The 26,127-nt window shown below is 41.6% G+C and overlaps 1 protein-coding gene across 1 annotated transcript in view; it reads right to left on the bottom strand.

Annotated features, from left to right (window-relative positions):
• The window catches only part of LOC136884218 (E3 ubiquitin-protein ligase AMFR), a 123,294-nt gene that overhangs the window by 12,799 nt on the left and 84,368 nt on the right, over window positions 1-26,127 (bottom strand). Inside the window, exon 4 of the mRNA XM_067156273.2 lies at window positions 11,249-11,367. Coding sequence (XP_067012374.1) covers window positions 11,249-11,367 — 119 coding nt within the window. The remainder of the gene's footprint in view (window positions 1-11,248; window positions 11,368-26,127) is intronic.

Genomic DNA, 26,127 nt, shown 5'->3' on the forward strand with positions numbered 1-26,127 from the left:
ACATATCTCGATTGCGATTCCTCCTTTAGATTACCTATCCGTAACGCATACTGATGCCTACCAGATATGGCAACATGATTGGCAAAATTCTTCACGTAAAAAGGTAATTTTTATTATCAACTCCAACCTATAATCCCACTTCAGCCTTGGTACTTCGCACTTCGAGCTTAAATTCCGCGCTGCGCGCCGGCTCAACAGCGAGCGACAGCATGCAGTTCGTATGTGACGTGGAGCGAATGACTTCACAGCTACCCCTCTTTGTGGTTGAGAGATTGCATCAGTCAGAGAACATTCGAAAATGTTCTACGCTTAATAACTTTTCTCAGAAGTATAATTAGATTATGGGAATAACATTATCGTGTTGCCCGACTATTTATCTCCAATTCTACCAAGGTTGATGTGAACCAACGTAAACCGAGGGAGATATTCAATATAATGCAATTGCTGTTATCTTCAAGATTTGAGTATGTAAGGAGTAGTATGTAAGATTTGAGTATGTAGGGCAGAACTCAGTTTCTTCTGTACCACGGTGGAACCCGGTCGGTTGGCTCGTGGAGATCGCTATGTTACGCTAAATGATAATTCTTCGTCGAGTTCCGGACTTTAACTCCGTAATGTCGAGTGCGGACTTATAAAATTTTCTTCGACTTGTGAGTGATAGAATTCTGCTCCAACTTAGGCGATATAAATATTGTGCTTCGCCAAACTCTAATATTTTTCAAGTAATTGGTTATTCTGAATGAATATTTCAGACTTGCGATTATTTTTTTCATGTGCTTATAATTCAAAGTTAACGTTGTGAACAGTGATAGGATTTTGAACAGTAATTGCTCCTTACAAAGTAATTGAATATTCCAAGAATTCTCATTGAAATAACTGTGCATTAAACTTAAAAATTCTCGAGTGGCAAACATTAACAAGTGATTAAGTACAGAATTAACTTATACTTCGTGACTACGTCACCTAACTTACAATTTCCGGGTGTAGATAATTCTCTAAAACTGTGTAAATATTCTTGTTGATGATATACTGTAGACTTTGTATTTGAACTGTGCATTTTTCAACTTTACCAACATTCGAACTAAGGACTGTTGACAAATAGAGTCAACTTCATTTTATTTTTCATTAGCATGCATGAACAAGATTGAGTTCACGAGTGAAAGATTTTCATTTCAATCCAATCCAAGTGATTATATTTAAACTGTGTTAACACTTAGAAATATTTCGTGTGAAATAACTTCAGATTATGCCAAGTATCACAAAACTTTAAGTGGCTATTTATTAGGTCGATTTTATTAACATTCGACGACACAAAGTTTCAAGTGGCTACGAGTTTGATTTCATTAACATTCAACTCAGCTTGTTTAATTTCCAACTGTTAAATTTGATGTGCGTGTTCGATTTTATTGATATTCGGCCGCATTAAATTCATTTCAAGTGATTAATGATAGAAAACGGGATAGATTTCAGTGACATTCTACCGTGTGATAATTCTTCAATTATACAATTCTTATGTGTTATAAACCTTGTTAAAACCATTACTATATCTCTTTCTCGTCTGTGCAGAAGCCGCTTTCCACATTAACACGTCCAAGGCTTAAATGGGTGCGTTCATGTTCATCATTTACGTGACCTGTGTCGACACCCTTACTTCTACACCGCATAGATCTTCTAGACATCGTATAGATCTTCTAGAATTTCTAGATCTTCAAAAACGTCCCGAATTTCCACTGAGGGAGGAATCGTGGGAGGAGCAGCCAGAGTTCAAGGACATCACCAGCCCTAGGACGAGGAAAGAACACTTCCCAGTATTTCTTCTGTACAGAGGTGATATGAAATTTGAACATTTGTTAATAAATTCAGTCTTTTTGAATCGAACTTTATTTCGATAAAGCTCCCCCTCTGTAAACACTCCAGTTCAGTACCGTACACTCCCTGCGTTGAACCTTATACTCTGCTAGCCCAAGTACGGCATTTACTGTTACCGTATATAACTAGCAAATTACGTGTGTCATATACAGCATAGGCCTATGTGCTTATATCTCCAAGGTTATGTTAATCAAGAATTCAATTCATAATATATGCAGGAGTGTATTTATTAACAAGGGCGATAATCAAAAGAGTCCAAACCTACCCGTTCAAGAAGAAGAAGAATTTAGTATGCAGTACCGCTTGCGTTTACTGTTGGACTTACAGCCTGTGTTCGTGATTTCAAAGTTGCGTTATAAACGTATAAATACGAGGGTTATTATATTCTTCTCCTAATTTTGTTGCCAGATTTGTTGTAACTTAGCGAATGACTATGACTACTTAGTTATTTGGTGAAATTAGTGTGTATTTGTGAACACATTTAAGATTGCATTGTTGGATGCGCTGGTGAACGGTTGGCTGTTGAGAGAGCTCTTGCATTATTGTAGTGAAAAAGTAGTTAAAACCTATTAAAATTATTTAAATTTTGTGTGTGCATGTTCCATTTAGTGCTATTTATATATTGGTGTTTAGTGCTTGTTGGTAGAAATTGGGAGTAGTATTATTTATTAGAATTTTATAACAAGTAATTCATTTGGTGTTCAGTAGATTACGTTTTCTAGGTTAAGTAGGCTAGCTAGTTGTACTTTATTTCGAATTTAGGTTTAGGAAATACTTTAGGTAATAATATTAACTTTTAAAACAATATTTTTAAATATCTGCAGTTCTTTGGTATAATACTTACAAAGGCAGATTACCATAAGGAGTTGTAACTCATTGTCATTTCCGCCGCTACTTTTCCGATATTTCGCACAGATATCCGTTCAAACCATCACGAAGGTAATCATTTATTACATTAAATAACATGATAAGCCCGTAAACATCGATTTAAAGAGAAGTTAAAGAAAATTCACGGTAATTTCACTGGATAATTACGGTACTTAACAGTTTTTTGGATTGTTGACGATTGTTGCTACATGCACATGATAGTAGTGTAAATAAATACAAAGTCAGCTGATTCATTAATCCCATAATTTGTAGTCTTAGTTCCCTGCATACTTTTTACTTTCCACCTTCGTTTATTCATCGAGTAAAAGTTAATAATCAAATTCCTATATCCCAATAATATTGCATTTCAAGCCCCCGGAGTAGTTTTGACAGAAATTATAGTAGACAACCTCTTACTCTTAGCATTTAAGGACACTTTTATTCTCCGTCCCGCGTAGTAGGGAAAATAATACTAATCCACCAGCGGTAAAAATTCACATAACCACACTTCAGCTGAAAATTGTAGTGTAGATACATTGTAGTGTAGATACAGTATATTTAGATAGTGCCGTATCTTGCCTGCTATATTTGTGTGTTATATTTCGTGTGTATCTATTAGAGCGTATTTCTAATAATAATTTGTGTAAGCAGTTAGCTTTGTTGGTAATCTTTGAGTACAGAAGTTCTTGCAAATTTCATTTCTGTTTGTGCTTAGTAGTGACATACGGTACCGGTATTGTAACTAGGATACATCTGAAAGTAGTTTAAAAACTACTGTAGTGTACTATACAGTAGTATACAAGTAGCCTAATATCCTATCAGAATTTAGTGTGCTTATTTTATTATTGTAAAATATTTGTGTAGTACTGGTGTAGTAGAGGTATCCGTAGAAACTTACTAAAAATTCTGCTGTTGTAATTAGGATAGGCTTAATTGCAGTTTGGAATTGTGTAGTTCTTGTGTATTCCTTTAGATATTCAGTAATTAACAGCAGTTTTATTGTAGTGTAGTCGTATATTAATTACCTTACTGTTGTGTGTTCTTTGAGTACTATCCCAGACAATATATCCCTCCGTTCATTTATTTTTTGCAAATAAGTTATTTTATTTTTATTTTCATTTTTTCCGTAAAGAATGGCTAAGGAGCGCGAGTGTACGAACTGTGGGTGTTGCGAGGCATTGAGGGATATGAGGGAGGAGTTGGAGAGTTTGAGGGAGATAATTAGGATTCTCACAAAAGACAGGATGGAAGATAGGACTCCCTCAAACAATGTACAGGTTACAGTAGGTGTACAAGAGGGAGGGGAAGGAAAGGGGGGAGTTGTAGAAGACAGGTGGTCTAATGTTCTAAGGGGAAGGAGATTGCAGGCTAAAGGCTCTATTCAGCATCAGAATTCAGGACAGGTGTCTGTGCGAAATCGGTACGAGTCACTCCCGGTAGAACAACAGAGGGAAGATGAGGGACATGGAACTGTTGCTAAGATGTGTGGAAGTAGGAGGAAGGGAAAAGGTAGGAAAGGAAAATGTAGAGTAGAGGATAGGAAAAGACAGGTGGAACAGGGTCATGGGAAGGAGAAAAGAAAGGAGGAAGTAGCTTCTGCAGCTATCAGGAAAGATAGGGCTGACCAGGAGGGGAGGGGATCAAATGAGGTGGGTAGGGTTGAGGCTCTGGTCATGGGGATTCCATCGTTAAGACACGTGGGGATAGTGTGTGGAGGAAAGGGAACCAGGGTATAATGTTATCCAGGAATTAGGTTGAGGCAGATGTTGAGCAAAGTAGAAGAGAGGGAGGAGGGAAAGGAGAAGGTGATAGTGTTTCACGGTGGTACCAACAACGTAAGGCAAGCTGATATAAGTACCAACATAGTTGGAGAAGTGTGGGATCTGGTAAATGCAGCACGGGTGCAGTTTAAGAAAGCGCAGATTGTTATTAGTGGAATACTGTGTAGGAGGGATACTGACTGGAGGGCGATTAGGGATTTAAATGGGACTATGGAGTGGGTCTGTGGGAAACTGGGAGTGAAATTTCTAGATCCTAAAGGGTGGGTAGGAGATAGGGATCTGCGCTCAGATGTCCTTCACTTAAACCGTAGTGGTACGTGTAAGTTAGGAAATTTGTTTGGAAGGGTAATAGGGAAGTATATTCAGGGAAACGAAGTGGCTTAGGGAGCGGTGATAAGGGAACAGGGAACTGGAAATCAAGTAGGGATGACATAAAATTGTTAGTGTTGAACTGTAGAAATATTGTAAAGATAAGAATAGAATTGAGTAATTTAATAGATATATATTTACCAGATATTGTAATAGGAGTTGAATCATGGCTGAGAAATGATATAATGGTTGCAGAAATTTTCTCACGGAACTGGAGTGTGTATCGTAGAGATAGGATAGGAATGCTGGGAGGGGGAGTATTCATTCTGGTGAAAGAAGAATTGGTACGGTACGAAAAAGTTAAAGATGAGACACATAAAATTCTAGGTGTAAGGCTCATTTCTAAAGATAATAGGCAACTTGATATATTTGGAGTGTACAGACCGGGAAAGGGTAGCACTGACACGGATTCAGAATTATTTGATAAGATAATCAGCTATGTAGGAAACGGCTAGAAAAGAAATGTGATTGTAGCGGGAGATCTGAATTTACTAGATGTCAATTGGGAAGGAAATGCGTGCGAACGACAGGAAGCAGGACCAACAAATGGCAAATAAGTTAATATGGGAAGGACAGCTGATTCAGAAAGTGATGGAACCAACCAGAGGGAAAATTATCCTGGATGTGGTGCTCATAAAACAAGATGAGCTCTATATAGAAACTGAAGTAATAGATGGTTTTAGTGATCATGAAGCTGTTTTTGTCGTAGTTAAAAATAAATGTGATAGAAAGGAAGGTGTTAAAAGTAGGACTACTAGACAGTACCATATGGCTGATAAAGCAGGCAGGAGGCTGTTTCTAAAAAGTAACTATGATCGGTGGAAAAGGATAAAAAAATGTAAACAGACTCTGGGATGGGTTTAAAGAAACTTTTGAGGAATGCAAAAACAGGTTTGTATCTTTAAGGGAGGTAAGGAATGGTAAAGACCCACCTTATTATAAAAGAGAAATAAAGAGACTAAGAAGGAGGTGCAGACTGGAAAGAAATAGAGTTAGAAATGGCTGTAGAAGTAAGGAGAAACTGAAGGAACTTATTAGAAAATTGAACCTAGCAAAGAAGGCAGCTAGGGATAACATGATGTCAAGCATCTTTAAAGGTAGGGAATATCACAATATGAACTGGAATACAAGAGGACAAACTGTGGCAAATTTTAGTGAAAAATGGAAGGGTATGTATGGGTATTTTAAGGCAGAAACAGGTTCCAAGAAGGACATTCCAGGAATAATTAATGAACAAGGGGAGTGTGTATGTGAGGATCTTCAAAAGGCAGAAGTATTCAGTCAGCAGTATGTAAAGATTGTTGGTTACAAGGATAATGGCCAGATAGAGGAGGAGACTTACTTAAATTTACATATGATAACAATGACATCTACAATAAGATACAAAATTTGAAAACTAGAAAAGCAGCTGGAATTGATAAGATTTCTGGGGATATACTAAAGACAATGGGTTGGGATATAGTACCATATCTGAAGTACTTATTTGATTATTGTTTGGTCGGAGGAGCTATACCAGATGAATGGATAGTTGCTACAGTAGCCCCTGTGTATAAAGGAAAGGGTGATAGACATAAAGCTGAAAATTACAGGCCAGTAAGTTTGACATGCATTGTATGTAAGCTTTGGGAAGGCATTCTTTCTGATTATATTAAGACATGATTGTGAAATTAATAACTGGTTCGATAGAAGGCAGTTCGATTTTAGGAAAGGTTATTCCACTGAATCTCAACTTGTAGAATTCCAGCAAGATATAACATATATCTTGAATTCAGGAGGTCAAATGGACTGTATCACGATTGACCTGTCTAAAGCAGTGGGATATAGTATCATATCTGAAGTACTTATTTGATTATTGTTTGGTCGGATGAGCTATACCAGATGAATGGAGAGTTGCTATAGTTGCTATAAAGCCCCTGTGTATGGGAGACTACTGGCAAAAATGAGTGCAATTGGACTAGACAAAAGAGTGACTGAATGGGTTGCTATATTTCTAGAAAATAGATCTCAGAGAATTAGAGTAGGTGAAGCTTTATCTGACCCTGTAATAATTAAGAGGGGAATTCATCAAGGCAGTATTATCGGACCTTAATGTTTTCTTATATATATAAATGATATGAGTAAAGGAGTGGAATCGGAGGTAAGGCTTTTTGCGGATGATGTTATTCTCTATAGAGTAATAAATAAGTTACAAGATTGTGAGCAATTGCAACGTGACCTCGAAAATGTTGTGAGATGGACAGCAGGCAATGGTATGTTGATAAACGGGTTTTAAAAGTCAGGTTGTGAGTTTCACAAATAGGAAAAGACCTCTCAGTTTTAATTACTGCGTTGATGGGGTGAAAGTTCCTTTTGGGGATCATTGTAAGTATCTAGGTGTTAATATAAGGAAAGATCTTCATTGGGGTAATCACATAAATATGATTGTAAATAAAGGGTACAGATCTCTGCACATGGTTATGAGGGTATCTAGGAGTTGTAGTAAGGATGTAAAGGAGAGGGCATATAAGTCACTGGGAAGACCCCAACTAGAGCATGGTTCCAGTGTATGGGGCCCTCACCAGGATTACCTGATTCAAGAACTGGAAGAAAATCCAAAGAAAAGCAACTCGATTTGTTCTGGGTGATTTCCGACAAAAGAGTAGCGTTACAAAAATGTTGCAAAGTTTGAGCTGGGTAGAATTGAGAGAAAGAAGGAGAGCTGCTCGACTAAGTGGTATGTTCCGATCTGTCAGCGGAGAGATGGCGTGGAATGACATTAGTAGTCGAATAAGTTTGAGTAGCGTCTTTAAAGGTAGGAAATATCACAATATGAAGAACTGGAATACAAGAGGACAAACTGGGGCAAATATTCATTTATAGGAAGGGAAGTTAGGGATTGGAATAACTTAGCACGGGAGATGTTCAATAAATTTCCAATTTCTTTGAAATCATTTAGGATAAGGCTAGGAAAACAACAGATAGGGAATCTGCCACCTGGGCGACTGCCGCTAATGCAGATCAAGATTGATTGATTGATTGATTGATTGATTGATTGATTGATTGATTTATAGATAGATAGATAGATAGATAGATAGATAGATAGATAGATAGATAGATAGATAGGAGCTCCGGTACGAATGAAAACTTCGCGGAGTAATCGCGTGTGTATGAGAGTTGCCGTATTATGTTGCTGTTGTGTATGCATCGTTTGTATAATATAAATATTATTGAAGCATAGTTTATTTCTTTAGGTTTACATGTGTTGGTGCGTGCGAATATAAATTAGTTATTCATTTATACTCGTGACGTATTGGGTGAACCTTATTAACTTTTGTTTGTACTGGAGTATTAGTTTAAGTTCGTCGTCACCTAGTGTGAAGTCCGACTCGTTGGCTGAACGGTCAGCGTACTGGCCTTCGGTTCAGAGGGTCCCGGGTTCGATTCCCGGCCGGGTCGGGGATTTTAACCTTAATTGGTTAATTCCAATGGCACGGGGGCTGGGTGTATGTGTTGTCTTCATCATCATTTCATCCTCATCACGACGCGCAGGTCACCTACGGGTGTCAAATAGAAAGACGTGCACCTGGCGAGCCGAACCCGTCCTGGGATATCCCGGCACTAAAAGCCATACCTAGTGTGAACACCCAGCTACTTGCCACTGCTTAACACATCCGTCTCATCCCCAACCCTAAGATTGGTGGGTCCGGCTCCATGGCTGGCCTTTGGTTCAAGGAGCCTCGGGTTCGATTCCCGGCCGGGTAAGGCATTTTAAACTTAATTGGTTATTTCCACTAGCTCCGGGTCTGTGTATGTGTGTGTGTGTGTCGTCCTTAAGTAGAATAAGAATGGAAAAAATAGTATAAACATCCTTAATTAAAAAACTAGTAAAAGAAAATATTAAAAAAGGGGGATTTAAAAAAATGTTGTCTATAAATTGCACTCTAGATCTAGCTTCGAACAGGGTGGTGCACCAGTCAGAAGTGGCAAACGAAGCTATTTCTTGTTTGGTTCAAGGTTTCGAGAACGTTCTACTTTATGACTCTGTCGCTCCAAGGTGACGCCAACACCGCATCTCAAGTGATTCACAGAGTCGTCGCTACAGCCCTGTGTTAAAGTGTCAAAATGGCAGCACGTATGTTTGAAACTTTGCTGCTGGATTTAAATAAAACGTTTTTTTTTTTGTTTTTCTTTTTTTTTTTTGAGTTGTCAGAATAACGTTTTCTACAAAATACCGAATTGCTAAGGGTATAATGAACAAGATACTAGAAGAAAGTTGAAAATCGGTTAGATTGAAACTTGTCGGTGCTTCCAATGCAGCATTCGCTTGTTTTTGTGCAACCATTGTCCCGTTTCTCTATGGGGTCGGGTATGAGGTGAAATGAATCTGTTGTGGCGGGTTTTTATTACCGGATGCCCTTCGTGACGTCAGCCTCATCATGAAATAGATGACGTGATATATGATAGTAGGAAGGGGGAAACCTGGTGCCGGCACGTAGCCTACTCCTGTCGGATAGCACCCAGGGGCCTGTTCAAGGCTTAACGTCCCCATCCGACGGACGAATGGCCATCAACAGCGTCATATGTCCTCACTCCATACGAGCAGCGGGGAGGTTTGGAATTTAATCCAGGCGTTTGGCACGCAATCTAGTGATTAGAAATTGTATTCCACCACCTCCCATACCCTACCGACCAACATTCTGATGGTTGAAATATTTTCGACCAAAGGGACTCGAACCCGCTAACCAGCGCCTTAACGATCGTTTCCACCAGGCAGCTTTACACCTCTTAAATATTATGTTGTATTGTTTTTTCTATTTGCTTTACGTCGCACCGACACAGATGGGTCTTATGGCGACGATAGGATAGGAAAGACTTAGGAATGGGAAGGAAGCGGCCGTGGCCTTACTTAAGGTACAGCCCCAGCATTTGCCTGGCGTGAAAATGGGAAACCACGGAAAACCATGTTCAGGACTGCCGAATCCACTATCTCCCGGATGCAAGCTCATAGCTGCGCGCCCCTAACCGCACAGCCAACTGGCGCGGTTATTATACTTGAAACTCTTCCCAGGTAATTGTAGGTGACTTTCTGCTTCGACTGCAGCTTTGACCAGGCAGTAAAACTTCCCAGCAACTCTATATTGTATTATGTAAGAATAATCCTGAACCTTGAAGCCCACGGGCGTACGTTTATCTGTTACTCGTTATGCTGCCACTCACTGTCAAATACGGGAGCTTGTGGGTTCGGATCCCACTGGTGTCTGGTTGGCCATTTTTGTTCTGTACTTAACATATCTTCAACGCGTACTAAACGTACGTAACACGAAAGTCGGTTTCGATCACGGAAACGTGTTCGTCTGTCTCGTAAACTATTCCTGGAATATGGGGCTTTTAGCCGAACAATTATTGTTAGTTGACATTTGTTTAAGAAACCAGGCCAAGATGTTTTAATATTTAAACACCACTTTCCTGTTTTCGAACCAGGCAAATGCTGGTCGCTTCATTCACTGTCCTGTCCCATCTTCCCCATGAGACTTGTTTGTCGGGGTCTGTCGTAAGAGGCAACTAAAGGGGGTCCCACGGGCTGTTAACTTGAGAGCGTGGGTTGGCGACCACGGGGCCCATAACTGAGTCCTTGCATTTCTCCCAGTTGTGCCAGGGTCCTCACTTTCATCTATCCTATATGACCTCCCTTGGTCAACACGTGTTCTTTTCCGACCTCGGCGGTATTATGTGTGGAGTCTTATTTCCACGACCATCCTGGACCTTGTTTTTCTTTGGGCGATACCTTCATTTTTCAAAGTGTCGCACCCCTTCCACATTTTCCCTGTGATTGGTGTTAATAGAGGATGGTTGCGTAGTTGTACTTGCTCTTAAAACAAGCCTGTCTGTGTTGTTGCAGTAAAGCGGTTAAGCCAGTAGCACGAAGACGGAATAATATATTATTTTATACTTTTGATCACATTTGTTAGGAATCAATTTCATGCCGTTAGTACGGTCATTCCAAAGAGATCTAAGCATCGAAAATCGGGCGAGTTGGCCCTGCGGTTAGGAGCGCGCAGCTGTGAGCTCGCATGCGGGTCATACTGGATTCGAACCCCACTGTCGGCAGCCCTGAAGATGGTTTTCCGTGGTTTCCCATTTTCACACCAGGCAAATGCCGGGGTTGTACCTTAATTAAGGCCACGGCCGCTTCCTTCCCATTCCCAGGCCTTCCCTGCCCATCGTCGCCATAAGACCTATTGTGTCCGTGCGACGTAAAGCAATTAGCAAAAAAAGCATCGAAATGCTTTTTTAATATGAAGTAGAGAACTGTAAATAAGTGATTTTTTTTACTGGTCATTTTAAATTTAAGCCGCGTCTATTCCGAACTACGGAGACATTACCTGGTTAATCATTGTGGAAATGTTGGTCATCTTCATGTAGACCCTCTCTGTTCTGTCCAGTGGAGCGTACGCGCGCCTCAGGAGGTCTAGCACAGGCTTCAGAACTCCGGCACACAGGCCTGAAACAAAACAAAACAGGACTCAGTTTACGGGTTTCCCTCCCCACAAACACAGGCCTGGAATAGTTTGCAGTCAGAACGATAGATAGCGCTCAGAAACCAGAACATTGGAGTAGAGGGGCTGGGCGGGATCTAAATCACCTTGTCAGCATTTTCTGTGTTGAGTCAGCACCCGAGATCATTGAACCCGGCCAAGGTCATTGACCCCATGACGTCATGACCCCGTACCGTCACGGTCACATGGTCTTGTTTGTAAACAAAAGCACGTGGTCGTGATAGCTAACAGCTGTCATCTTGACAGGTCCTAACCTTACATTTTTGGCCACGTGGGCTCGGTATTTGAACAAGTGAACGTGGCTAACATGACAGCCCGCATCTTGACAGGTCCTAACGCCGTGCAATTGTTTTGGCGCGGAATTTTGAACGATTCTAACCCCACTTCTGTCATCTTGACAGGTCATAACCACGTGCACATGTTTTGGCGCGGACTTTTTGAATAAGGGCGCATGGCTAACCTCACTGCTGCTATCTTCAAAGGTCTAAACCTCATGCCTTGTTTTGGCGCGGATGTTGAATATGTGTGTGAATGGCTAACCTCACTGCTGTCATCTTGACAGGTCCTAACCACGTGCTCGTGTTCGGCGCGGAATTCTGAACGACCCTAACCTCACAGCTGTCATCCTGACAGGACTTAGCCACGTACAGGCACGGTATTTTTAAAAAAGAGAACGATTCTAACCTCACTGCTGTTATCTTGACGGGACTTAGCCACGTGCAGTACCCAATATCATCTCGGAGGGGCCTATCCTCAGAGGACCCTAGTTTTCAGGCTAACTGCCCTTCTCGACAAACTCCTTCCCGACACCTTATTAGAGGGGTCTAAGGACCCTAGTTTAAGGCTAGATTCCCTTCTCAACATGCGCCTTCTCAACACCATCTTAGAGAGGTCTAACCTTCAGAGGATCATAGTTTAAGGCTAGCTGCCCTTCTAGACATGCCCCTTCCCGGCACCATCTTAGAGGGGGCCGAAGGACTCTTAGTTTTAAGGCTAGCTTCCCTTCTCAACATGTCCCTTCCCAACACTATTTTAGGGGCCTATCCTCAGAGGATCCCCTAGTTTCTTTAAGTCTAGCTGCCCTTCTTGGCATACCCCTTTCCGACACCATCTTGGAGGAGCCTAAACTCAGAGGACCCTAGTTTTAAGCCAAGCTGCCCTTCTCCACATACCCCTTCCCCGACACAATCCAGGAAGGTCCTAACCTCTCAGGGTGGCCAGATGCCCACCTTTGCATTACCTTCTTGCTAGTTCCGCCTTCCCGACGCCATCTTGGATAGGTCTAACCTTACAGCGCATAGTTTTATAACGAGATGCCCTTCCCGACGCCATCTTGCGAGATACCCTTCCCAACGTCATCTTATTTGTCTGATGTGAAAATGGAAACCACGGGACGCTCTGTATCCGACAACGTGACATCACGGAAGACAGCTCAAACCCTCCTCCTACTCCTCCTCACAGTTGTACAGTTAGAATGCTATCCCTCTTTTCTCCTTATCTGACACAGTTTTACGGACAGATCCCCTCTTTTCCCCTCCTTTCTATATTGCGCTAAATGGCCCCCCTCAACTATTTTTGGAGAAAGCCTAACTACACCGTCGCTGAGGCTTTACGTGTCCATCCGACGCGTGACCCCCCTCCTGAATAAGACACAACATGTTGTTAATCTGTATAGGTTCAATCCTGTTACAGAGGACAGGAAAAATGCATTGTGCTGTGTCCTCTACCAAGAGCAACAATTTTTGTGCTTAGAACATACAGTATATAGTCTGTTATCTTACAGTAAATATTTCAATAGTCAGCATACATTCACATCGTGTTCTGAACAGAAAAACTTACCTTGATTATAAATATATGTTATAAGGAAGACGCTGTATCTTGTTGATAAAAACAATAGAAACTGACATGCGGGCAGATGTTGATTGCATGGAATAAAACTACTTCTTTCTCTCCTTATTTCGCGAATATAACAGCAACTTTATGACGCAAACACAATAGTCACCGTAAGAGAATTAACAAATCATGGATTCGAAATCTCACCTCTCTCTTTTCAGATCTAGAATATAAAAAATCTCTAATACATGCAAGTAGTATAATACAGGGATTCTGGCGCCTCCTCCCGCGGGAAATTTGAATTCTGGCGGGAAATTTGAATTTTGGCGCGAGATTTGAATTTGTAAACAAAGCCACGTGCTTTTTGACAGCTGTCATCGACAACAACGCAACGCTAACCTCACTGCTGCCATCTTGACGGACCTAAACCTCAGTAGTACCAACTTAACCTAACTAGCGCGAGGTAAACAAAGCCATGTGTTTTTTGAGAGCCACGTGCTTTTTGACAGACAACAACGCATCGCTAACCTCAGTACTGCCATCTTGACGGGCCTAAACCTCAGTAGTACCAACTTAACCTAACTAGCGTGTGGTAAACAAAGCCACGTGCTTTTTGACAGCTGTCATCCGCCATCTTTAAACCACAGAGCACTGTGCTGCCCTCTTTATCGTAGTAGATGTAAATTCGTCACCTGTCATCAGCAGTGCTGCCATCTTGGCGGGCCTAAACCTTAGTGCTACCAACTTAACCTAACTAGCGCGTGGTAAACAAAGCCACGTGCTTTTTGACAGCCACGTGCTTTTTTGACAGCTGTCATCCGCCATCTTTAAACCACAGAGCACTGTGCTGCCCTCTTTATCGCAGTAGCTGCAAATTCGTCACCTGTCATCCGCAGTGCTGCCATCTTGACGGGTCTAAACCTTAGTGCTACCAACTTAACCTAACTAGCGCGAGGTAAACAAAGCCACGTGCAGCTGTCATCCGCCATCTTTAATCTATAGAGCACAGTGCTGCCCTCTTTAGCTACTTACCTTTGAAATGTGGTGGCCGATAATTTGAAAAATGCTTTTTGACAGCAGCCATCTTTAATCTAGAGAGCACCGTGCTGCCCTCTTTAGCTAGATACCTGTGGTGGCAGGCAATTCCACATGACAGCAGCCATCTTTAATCAAGAGAGCACCGTGCTGCCCTCTATGTGGTGGCGGCAAATTCTACATGCTCTTGTTTGGAAACAAACTCACGCGCTTTTTTGACAGCCGTCATCCACCATCTTTAATAACAGAGCACAGTGCTGCACTCTTTAGCTAGATACCTTTGAAATGTGGTGGTGGCAATTTGAAAAATTCTATGTGCTCTTGTTTGGAAACAAAGCCACGTGCTTTTTTGACAGCTGTCCTCCGCCATCTTTAATCAATAGAGCACTGTGCTGCTATCATGCGGACAATTTCATCAGCTGTCATCCGCCATCTTTAATCCACAGAACACCGTGCTGCCCTCTTTATGACATGTAGTAGCGGGCAATTTGAAAAGTTCTGTTAGCTGTCATCCGCCATATTTAATCAAGAGTGCACCGTGCAGCCATATTTAGCTAGATACCTTTGAAATGTGGTGGCGGCAAATTGAAAAATTCCACGTGCTCCTGTTTAGTAAACAAACTCACGCGCTTTTTTGTCAGCTGTCATCCGCCATCTTACATCGCAAACCTCAGTGCTACACTCTTTAGGTACATACATTTGAAATATGGTGGCGGATAATTTAAAAAAGAAAAATTCTACAGCAGCCATCTCTCGACGCTAATTGCACAAGATGGTGGCTATACATGACTCCTTAAATGTGCTTATGCAAGATGGCCGCTATACATAGGTTCTTATGAGACGCCCTTGGGATGCTTGCGCAAGATGGCGGTTATACATGGCTCCTTATGAGATGCCCTAGGGATGCTTGCGCAAGATGGCGGTTGCTCTTATGAGGCGGCTTAAGGGTCCTTGCACAAGATGGCTAGAGACGCCCTAAGGATGCTTGCGCAAGATGGCGGACACAAGATGGCGGCTATACACGTCTCCTTATGAGACGCCTTAAGGGTGCTTGCGCAAGATGGCTGCTGCTCTTATGAAGAAAGCTAGCTTAGAGGCTAACGCGTCGTGCTAGTTCGATTCATTAAATTTGGGGCTTTAAATATCTCGAAAGCGGTACATCGTAGAGCAAAACGGACAAAAAATTTTCTGCCCAGTACCTCGGTTCGCAGTACGAGGAACAAGAAAAACATAGTCTAATGATGAGATCAACGGTTCGGTTCCTACTTAGGCCCTTTGGCATTCGCTCTGTTTTAGCTTGTATTGAAGCAAGTCTTCGTAACATGATCAGGTTTAGGTATGGTAGAGAGTATAACGTGCCGTGCAGGTTCGATTCCTAAAATTTGGGGCTTAAATGCAAAATGTTAAATATCTCGAAAACGGTGCATCGTAGAGCAAAACCTGATACCTAGGTTTGCAGTATCAGGAACAAGAAAAAAGCATAGTCTAATGATGAGATCGACGGTTCGATCCCTACTTAGGCCCTTTGGCATTTGCAGCTATCTAATTCTACAAGATGGCGGCTATACATAGCTTCTTATGTGACAGCTTAAGAGCGCTTGCACAAGATGGCTGCTGCTCTTATGAGACGCCCTAGGGGTGCTTGCGCAAGGTAGCAGCGACAAGACGGTGACTATACACAGCTCCTTATGATACGGTCTAGAGGTGCTCACACAAGATGGTGGCTGCTCTGATGAAGAAAGCTAGGTTTGCATCGTGCAGGTATCTTTACAGCACTAAACCTCATACCTTTGAAATGTGGTGACGGGTAATTTGAAAAATTCTACGTGCTTTTTCTTAACAGCAGCTATCTTTAAACAATAGCGGCTATACATAAGCTGTTAAGGCCCCCTCTTATGTCAAGGCATAGCTCTATCGAACAAGTTTAAACCTGCATCGGGATAGCTAGAGTAAGCACGTGCTGCAGTGATGACGTCATTATACATGTTTAGACTTGCAAATAACTAAAGAAACATAACAAGACTTGAATCGAACACTGCACTCTATGCCGTTAACTTTATCATGTGATCGGAACATTGATTGAAGTGTTTAGAACACTAAATAAGTAGAACCGAACACTGTACTCGATACAACATGTGTTTAGAACATGTCAGGGGATACCTTTGTTCTAAGAAGATTAGGTTACTGCACATTCCTTGTAGGGCTAATAGGCTAAAGGGCTAATGGGCTAAAGGGCTAGGGTGCCTCTCCTCTCTTTATCCGGGCTTGAGACCGGCTCTACAACTAGAGGCGGAGTTAACATCCAAAGGAAGGGAGAATGTTGGGAAATAATCTATACGAATATAGCTACTCGATCGACTATATACTACAGATGGATGACTTAGGTGAGGGTAAGCGCTTACTTAATAATACCTACACGACGTAATTCATACTCTATTTCAAAAATATCTTCTTTGTACTGTGTGTAACCAGCATCATGATAGCCTCTTAGCAGTTGTAAACGTTTTACGAGTACGTTGGGGTCTTTACAGTAGCTTATATCTACATAGCGTAACAGAGGCTTGTTGTGAACTTTGAGTCTATATGCAGACAGTTGATGTGCAGGGACTTGTTTTGATGTAATACGTGCTTCAGCAGTAGCGTTTCTAGGTACAAACTTAACTTGTTTCGATAGCGATGAAGCGTTGAAATTTCCTTCTTCTTTACCTTGCATCTCTTCTTGAGATGTTTGCACTTCGACAGAACGTGTAGTAGGCTTAGGAAATGAAGTAAAATCATCAAGCTGTAATGGCAATGAATTTTCTTCTTCTTCTTCTACTTTCCCTTTACTACTGTTTTGATCAACATCATTATCCTTATTATCATAATCATGATCTTGCCTCTCTTTATCTTGAAGTTTGTGCTTAGTAACAGAACTCGCAGCAGGTCTAGACAACAAGGGAGAATTAAAAATCTCTCGCAGAGGTGTACTTTTTAAACATAAATCAGTGTTCGCTGGAATATGGTTGAGCTCTTTGTATTTTGTTCCCGATGAAGCTACATTACACGCGGCTTCATGACGTTGAGCGTTGTATGCGTTCTTGAACTCTCTTCTACAATGTTTGCATTGAAAAATTGTCCTACATGATATCTCATGACGTCTCCTGTGATAGCTTCGGGAAAATGCTTTTCCACACTCTTCGCAAATATACCGTTTTTCCATGACGGACTTTTACCTTCTGCTAACAGATTCTTCTTTAAATCTACTTGACATTTGTTACTCTCTACTTCGATGATGCGAACAGCTTAGCGATTAACAGTAAACTAACACAAAAGCGTATAACCAAGGTAGCAACAGTAAGGTTTAAGCCCATCAAGATGACAAGAGTGAGGTTAGCGACGTTCTGTTGTTGGATTTTAAATTCCGCGCTATAACATGCATAAGGTGGCAGCCTTGAGGTTTACCGTCGTAAAGATAGCAGCAGTGAGGTTAGCGACGCTCTATTGTCCTTCAATGTGAGGTTAGGGTCCGTCAAGAAGACAGCTGTCAAAAAAGCACGTGGCTTGGTTTACTAAACAAGAGCACGTGGCAGTGACGTCACGGTCGCGTAGTATGCTGCTTCAGCATGCAAAGTTCAATGTCTACACCTACGTAGTTAACACTCTGCTATGTTCACAAGATTTTTTTCACATAGTTATTCTTTATGCTTTAAGTTCGTGCACATAGGTTATGTTAATGTAGCAGCACATGTACAAGCGATGGTCGCACGCTCGCGTAGAAGTTGTTTAGTACGATAGTTGATGTATGCATTATCAAAAGGTGATATGTACACGCTTTTAAACCTTGCTATGCTTACTGCTACTATGTTCGCAAGATTTTCAAAGATCGCTATTCCTTACGCTTTAAGTTCATTCGCACAGGTCATGCTAAAATAGCAGCGCAAACACATGTGAACCTTGTACATTCTAGCAGGATGTGTTTAGTACGATAGTTGATGCATGCAAAATCGATAGGTGTTGTGTACACACTTTGAAACTTAACTATTCTTCGTGCTTTAAATCCGTGCACATAGGTCATGCTAAGATAGCAGCACACTCTAGCGGGAGAAGTTTTTTACTCTAGTTGATGCATGTATAATCGATAGGCAATGCGTACATGCTTTTAAAACATTGCTATTCTTACTGCTGCTTCTATGTTCTCAAGATTTTTATACATCAGTATTCTTTATGCTTTAAGTTCATGTGTATAAGTTATACTAAGTTAGCAGCATACTTATAAGGTTGTCGCACACTCTAGTGGAAGAAGTTTAATACGAAAGTCGATGCATGCAAAATCGATAGGTGATGAGTACACGCTTTGAACATGGGTATTCTTTGTGCTTTAACTTCATGCACATAGGTTATGTTAAGATTGCAGCACACACAAGCGATGATCGCACGCTGTTGTGGAAGAAGTTTAGTACGATAGTCGATGCATACATCATCGATAGGTGATGTGTACACGCTTTGGAACATAGCTCTTCCTTGTGCTTTAAGTTCGTGCACATGGGTTAGGGATACACAAAAGCGATTGCTACATGCTCTAGCGGAAGAAGCCCAGTACGATAGTCGACGCATGCATCATCAATGCGTGATGTGTACACGCTATTCTTTATTCTTTAAATTCACACACATAGGTAGCAGCACAGAATTGCGAACGTTGTACACTCTAGCGGCAGAAGTTTAGTACGATAGTCGATGTATGAAAAACCGATAGGTGATGTGTACGCGCTTTGTAATATAGCTATCCTTTGTGCTTTAGCTTTATACACATACGTTAGCAATACACATATGCGATCGTTGTACACTCTGGCGGTAAAAAATAGTCGATGCATGCAAAATCAATAGGCGATGTGTACACGCTGTTAAACATCGTTATTTGTTATGCTTTAAGTTCGCGCGTATAGGTTATGCTAGCATAGCAGTGCAATCTAGCGGAAGAAGTTTAGTACGAGATTCGATGCATGCAAAATCAATAAGTAATGTGTACACGCTTTGAAACATAGCTATTCTTTGTACTTTAAGTTCATGCGTATAAGTTATGCTAAGATAGCAGCAGAAGATAGCGGATGAATTTTAGTGCGATATTTGATGCATGTGAATCGATAGGTAATGTGTACATGCTTCGAAACATGGATATCCTTTTACTGTAAGTTCATGTGTATAAAATTATGCTAAGATAGCAGCACAATCTAGCGGAAAATGTATAGTACGAGAGTCGATGCATGCAAAATTGGTAGGTAATGTGTACACGCTTTGAAACATTGCTATTCTTTGTACTTTAAGGTGATGCTTATAGGTTATGCTAAGATAGCAGCACGATCTAGCGGAAGAAGTTTAGTACGAGGGTCGATGCATGTAAAATCGATAGGTGATGTGTACATGCTTTGAAACATGACTATTCTTTGTACTTTAAGGTCATGCGTATAGGTTATGCTAAGATAGCAGCACAACCTAGCGGACGAAGTTTAGTACGAGAGTCGATGCATGCAAAATCGATAGGTAATGTGTACACGCTTTGAAACATGGCAATTCATACTGCTGCTCTGTTCCCAAGATTTCTAAACATAGCGAATCCTAATGCTACTCTTAACGACGTAGAGCTGAGGATTGATTGCGTGACCGTGACGTCACTGCCACGTGCTCTTGTTTAGTAAACCAAGCCACGTGCTTTTTTGACAGCTGTCTTCTTGACGGACCCTAACCACACATGGAAGGACAATAGAGCGTCGCTAACCTCACTGCTGCTATCTTTACGACGGTAAACCTCAAGGCTGCCACTTATGCATGTTATAGCGCGGAATTTAAAATCCAACAACAGAACGTCGCTAACCTCACTCTTGTCATCTTGATGGGCTTAAACCTTACTGTTGCTACCTTGGTTATACGCTTTTGTGTTAGTTTACTGTTAATCGCTAAGCTGTTCGCATCATCGAAGTAGAGAGTAACAAATGTCAAGTAGATTTAAAGAAGAATCTGTTAGCAGAAGGTAAAAGTCCGTCATGGAAAAACGGTATATTTGCGAAGAGTGTGGAAAAGCATTTTCCCGAAGCTATCACAGGAGACGTCATGAGATATCATGTAGGACAATTTTTCAATGCAAACATTGTAGAAGAGAGTTCAAGAACGCATACAACGCTCAACGTCATGAAGCCGCGTGTAATGTAGCTTCATCGGGAACAAAATACAAAGAGCTCAACCATATTCCAGCGAACACTGGTTTATGTTTAAAAAGTACACCTCTGCGAGAGATTTTTAATTCTCCCTTGTTGTCTAGACCTGCTGCGAGTTCTGTTACTAAGCACAAACTTCAAGATAAAGAGAGGCAAGATCATGATTATGATAATAAGGATAATGATGTTGATCAAAACAGTAGTAAAGGGAAAGTAGAAGAAGAAGAAGAAAATTCATTGCCATTACAGCTTGATGATTTTACTTCATTTCCTAAGCCTACTACACGTTCTGTCGAAGTGCAAACATCTCAAGAAGAGATGCAAGGTAAAGAAGAAGGAAATTTCAACGCTTCATCGCTATCGAAACAAGTTAAGTTTGTACCTAGAAACGCTACTGCTGAAGCACGTATTACATCAAAACAAGTCCCTGCACATCAACTGTCTGCATATAGACTCAAAGTTCACAACAAGCCTCTGTTACGCTATGTAGATATAAGCTACTGTAAAGACCCCAACGTACTCGTAAAACGTTTACAACTGCTAAGAGGCTATCATGATGCTGGTTACACACAGTACAAAGAAGATATTTTTGAAATAGAGTATGAATTACGTCGTGTAGGTATTATTAAGTAAGCGCTTACCCTCACCTAAGTCATCCATCTGTAGTATATAGTCGATCGAGTAGCTATATTCGTATAGATTATTTCCCAACATTCTCCCTTCCTTTGGATGTTAACTCCGCCTCTAGTTGTAGAGCCGGTCTCAAGCCCGGATAAAGAGAGGAGAGGCACCCTAGCCCTTTAGCCCATTAGCCCTTTAGCCTATTAGCCCTACAAGGAATGTGCAGTAACCTAATCTTCTTAGAACAAAGGTATCCCCTGACATGTTCTAAACACATGTTGTATCGAGTACAGTGTTCGGTTCTACTTATTTAGTGTTCTAAACACTTCAATCAATGTTCCGATCACATGATAAAGTTAACGGCATAGAGTGCAGTGTTCGATTCAAGTCTTGTTATGTTTCTTTAGTTATTTGCAAGTCTAAACATGTATAATGACGTCATCACTGCAGCACGTGCTTACTCTAGCTATCCCGATGCAGGTTTAAACTTGTTCGATAGAGCTATGCCTTGACATAAGAGGGGGCCTTAACAGCTTATGTATAGCCGCTATTGTTTAAAGATAGCTGCTGTTAAGAAAAAGCACGTAGAATTTTTCAAATTACCCGTCACCACATTTCAAAGGTATGAGGTTTAGTGCTGTAAAGATACCTGCACGATGCAAACCTAGCTTTCTTCATCAGAGCAGCCACCATCTTGTGTGAGCACCTCTAGACCGTATCATAAGGAGCTGTGTATAGTCACCGTCTTGTCGCTGCTACCTTGCGCAAGCACCCCTAGGGCGTCTCATAAGAGCAGCAGCCATCTTGTGCAAGCGCTCTTAAGCTGTCACATAAGAAGCTATGTATAGCCGCCATCTTGTAGAATTAGATAGCTGCAAATGCCAAGGGCCTAAGTAGGGATCGAACCGTCGATCTCATCATTAGACTATGCTTTTTTCTTGTTCCTGATACTGCAAGCCTAGGTATCAGGTTTTGCTCTACGATGCACCGTTTTCGAGATATTTAACATTTTGCATTTAAGCCCCAAATTTTAGGAATCGAACCTGCACGGCACGTTATACTCTCTACCATACCTAAACCTGATCATGTTACGAAGACTTGCTTCAATACAAGCTAAAACAGAGCGAATGCCAAAGGGCCTAAGTAGGAACCGAACCGTTGATCTCATCATTAGACTATGTTTTTCTTGTTCCTCGTACTGCGAACCGAGGTACTGGGCAGAAAATTTTTTGTCCGTTTTGCTCTACGATGTACCGCTTTCGAGATATTTAAAGCCCCAAATTTAATGAATCGAACTAGCACGACGCGTTAGCCTCTAAGCTAGCTTTCTTCATAAGAGCAGCAGCCATCTTGCGCAAGCACCCTTAAGGCGTCTCATAAGGAGACGTGTATAGCCGCCATCTTGTGTCCGCCATCTTGCGCAAGCATCCTTAGGGCGTCTCTAGCCATCTTGTGCAAGGACCCTTAAGCCGCCTCATAAGAGCAACCGCCATCTTGCGCAAGCATCCCTAGGGCATCTCATAAGGAGCCATGTATAACCGCCATCTTGCGCAAGCATCCCAAGGGCGTCTCATAAGAATCTATGTATAGCGGCCATCTTGCATAAGCACATTTAAGGAGTCATGTATAGCCACCATCTTGTGCAATTAGCGTCGAGAGATGGCTGCTGTAGAATTTTTCTTTTTTAAATTATCCGCCACCATATTTCAAATGTATGTACCTAAAGAGTGTAGCACTGAGGTTTGCGATGTAAGATGGCGGATGACAGCTGACAAAAAAGCGCGTGAGTTTGTTTACTAAACAGGAGCACGTGGAATTTTTCAATTTGCCGCCACCACATTTCAAAGGTATCTACCTAAATATGGCTGCACGGTGCACTCTTGATTAAAGATGGCGGATGACAGCTAACAGAACTTTTCAAATTGCCCGCTACTACATGTCATAAAGAGGGCAGCACGGTGTTCTGTGGATTAAAGATGGCGGATGACAGCTGATGAAATTGTCCGCATGATAGCAGCACAGTGCTCTATTGATTAAAGATGGCGGAGGACAGCTGTCAAAAAAGCACGTGGCTTTGTTTCCAAACAAGAGCACATAGAATTTTTCAAATTGCCGCCACCACATTTCAAAGGTATCTAGCTAAAGAGTGCAGCACTGTGCTCTGTTGATTAAAGATGGTGGATGACGGCTGTCAAAAAAGAGCGTGAGTTTGTTTCCAAACAAGAGCATGTAGAATTTGCCGCCACCACATAGAGGGCAGCACGGTGCTCTCTTGATTAAAGATGGCTGCTGTCATGTGGAATTGCCTGCCACCACAGGTATCTAGCTAAAGAGGGCAGCACGCTGCTCTCTAGATTAAAGATGGCTGCTGTCAAAAAGCATTTTTCAAATTATCGGCCACCACATTTCAAAGGTAAGTAGCTAAATAGGGCAGCACTGTGCTCTATAGATTAAAGATGGCGGATGACAGCTGCACGTGGCTTTGTTTACCTCGCGCTAGTTAGGTTAAGTTGGTAGCACTAAGGTTTAGACCCGTCAAGATGGCAGCAATGCGGATGACAGGTGACGAATTTGCAGCTACTGCGATAAAGAGGGCAGCACAGTGCTCTGTGGTTTAAAGATGGCGGATGACAGCTGTCAAAAAAGCACGTGGCTGTCAAAAAGCACGTGGCTTTGTTTACCACGCGCTAGTTAGGTCAAGTTGGTAGCACTAAGGTTTAGGCCCGCCAAGATGGCAGCACTGCTGATGACAGGTGACGAATTTACATCTACTACGATAAAGAGGGCAGCACAGTGCTCTGTGGTTTAAAGATGGCGGATGACAGCTGTCAAAAAGCACGTGGCTTTGTTTACCACACGCTAGTTAGGTTAAGTTGGTACTACTGAGGTTTAGGCCCGTCAAGATGGCAGTACTGAGGTTAGCGATGCGTTGTTGTCTGTCAAAAAGCACGTGGCTGTCAAAAAATACGTGGCTTTGTTTACCTCGCGCTAGTTAGGTTAAGTTGGTACTACTGAGGTTTAGGCCCGTCAAGATGGCAGTACTGAGGTTAGCGATGCGTTGTTGTCGATGACAGCTGTCAAAAAGCACGTGGCTGTCAAAAAACACGTGGCTTTGTTTACCTCGCGCTAGTTAGGTTAAGTTGGTACCACTGAGGTTTAGGCCCGTCAAGATGGCAGCAGTGAGGTTAGCGATGCGTTGTTGTCGATGACAGCTGTCAAAAAGCACGTGGCTTTGTTTACAAATTCAAATCTCGCGCCATAATTCAAATCTCCCGCCAAAATTCAAATTTCCCGCCAGAATTCAAATTTCCCGCGGGAGGAGGCGCCAGAATCCCTGTATTATACTACTCATGCATCACATGGATTTCGAACCCCGATCTTACTGATTAATGCAAGAATAAAAACTACCTCAGTCCTTATTTCGTGTGTTGTCTACAAATGATTCATGACACAAACACACAGTTTACATTTGCACAGTTTGCATTTACATGCATGGAATCGAACACTGAAACTCTCTGATGTGTAAGATAACAACAGACTAAACATAATAACAAACGCACTACTTCTTATTTTCCATAGTACATTTCTTTGATGTTATGCGCACACAGCACTCTCTATCGTAAAACCGAACACACACACACACACGCAAAATTGTTTCATAGAAAAAAATTTGTGGAACAAGCAAATGCTGTGAGCTAGCCCTTACACACGTATATTTCATCACTACGCGCGAACACACACGAGTTTTAATTCTCTGCACACTTCATTCACAGATATAGCTATTTTAATTTTTAGTATTTAATTTTGATTACCTGAGATACCTGCATGTGAAAAGAGGGGAAAGATTAAATCATATTTTAAATATTTTTAGTGTGTGGCTGTGTGTTCTGAATGAACCCACAGAAAGAAATGAACGAGACGCACTGCGAGATTCTGCGTGCATGTCGCGCTGGCATGATCGGATATATGACCCAGCATACGCAGTTCTATGCAGTGCTTAAATTATAATAAAATGTTTATCACATATAATTTAAAAATGTGTCGTGGTGTAGGGGTTGAGAGCTACACCCTTGAAACCTCGCCATGTTAGTTTTACTTGGTTTCGCATTTTCTCATCAATGATTTGACTCCCGTAGGTGACCTGCGCGTCGTGTTGAGGATGACCCGGGTCCTCTGTGTGTCCTACTCCTCATTCGCAGCTACTAATGAAAAAAAAAACCGTCGAGAACGATGACCGGGTGGTTATGCTCTAGAGAAGCTAGAGTCTGACTGTGTGGTGAGCTAGTGGGTTCAAACCCTACTCTTGTCAGTCAGAAAGATGGATTTCTATGGTTTCGTAAGATACAGCCCCAGCATTTGCCTGGTGTGAAACCACGGAAAATTCTCTTCAGCGGCTGACGAACCCACTATCTCGCGCATGTGCATAAACTTTCCACATACAAGTATTGGTGAACAATTCTCTCCGCTGTTCGTGTTAATACAGTACGGTAAGAAAATTAACCATTTAAAATATTAGGCTGCGGTTGTAGGGGTTGCGTTCCTATTACTTACTCGGGGGTCACTGGTTCGATTCCCCCGTCTAGGTCATGGGCGATCACAGGTTTATATCTACAGAGCACACTGCTGGATTCCTTGGTTCAAATCCCCCTCTAGTTACTTTACGTGAGATTTGTGCGGAGGCGTAGACAGATACACTCTATTATCCCGGGGTTCGATCCCTAACAAGGTCAGGGATTTTTACCTGCAACTATAGGCAGAGCTGATAGCGACGAAGGAGATTCTATACTACACAAATATAATACTGATTTTATTATTATTATTATTATTATTATTATTATTATTATTATTATTATTATTATTATTATTATTATTATGTGTCACGTACCCGGAGGCCGAGGGTTTGATTCCCGGCGAGGTCAGTGTTTTTAGCACGACCTAAAGGCTGGTTCGTAGCGTACGTGATTCGAATTAAGAAACGCTCTGACTATAAGCTAACTACACGACACCTCATAATCTGCAGACCTT

Source organism: Anabrus simplex, chromosome 12 (assembly GCF_040414725.1).
Source record: "Anabrus simplex isolate iqAnaSimp1 chromosome 12, ASM4041472v1, whole genome shotgun sequence".
In the NCBI taxonomy this organism is placed as follows: Eukaryota; Metazoa; Arthropoda; class Insecta; order Orthoptera; family Tettigoniidae; genus Anabrus; species Anabrus simplex.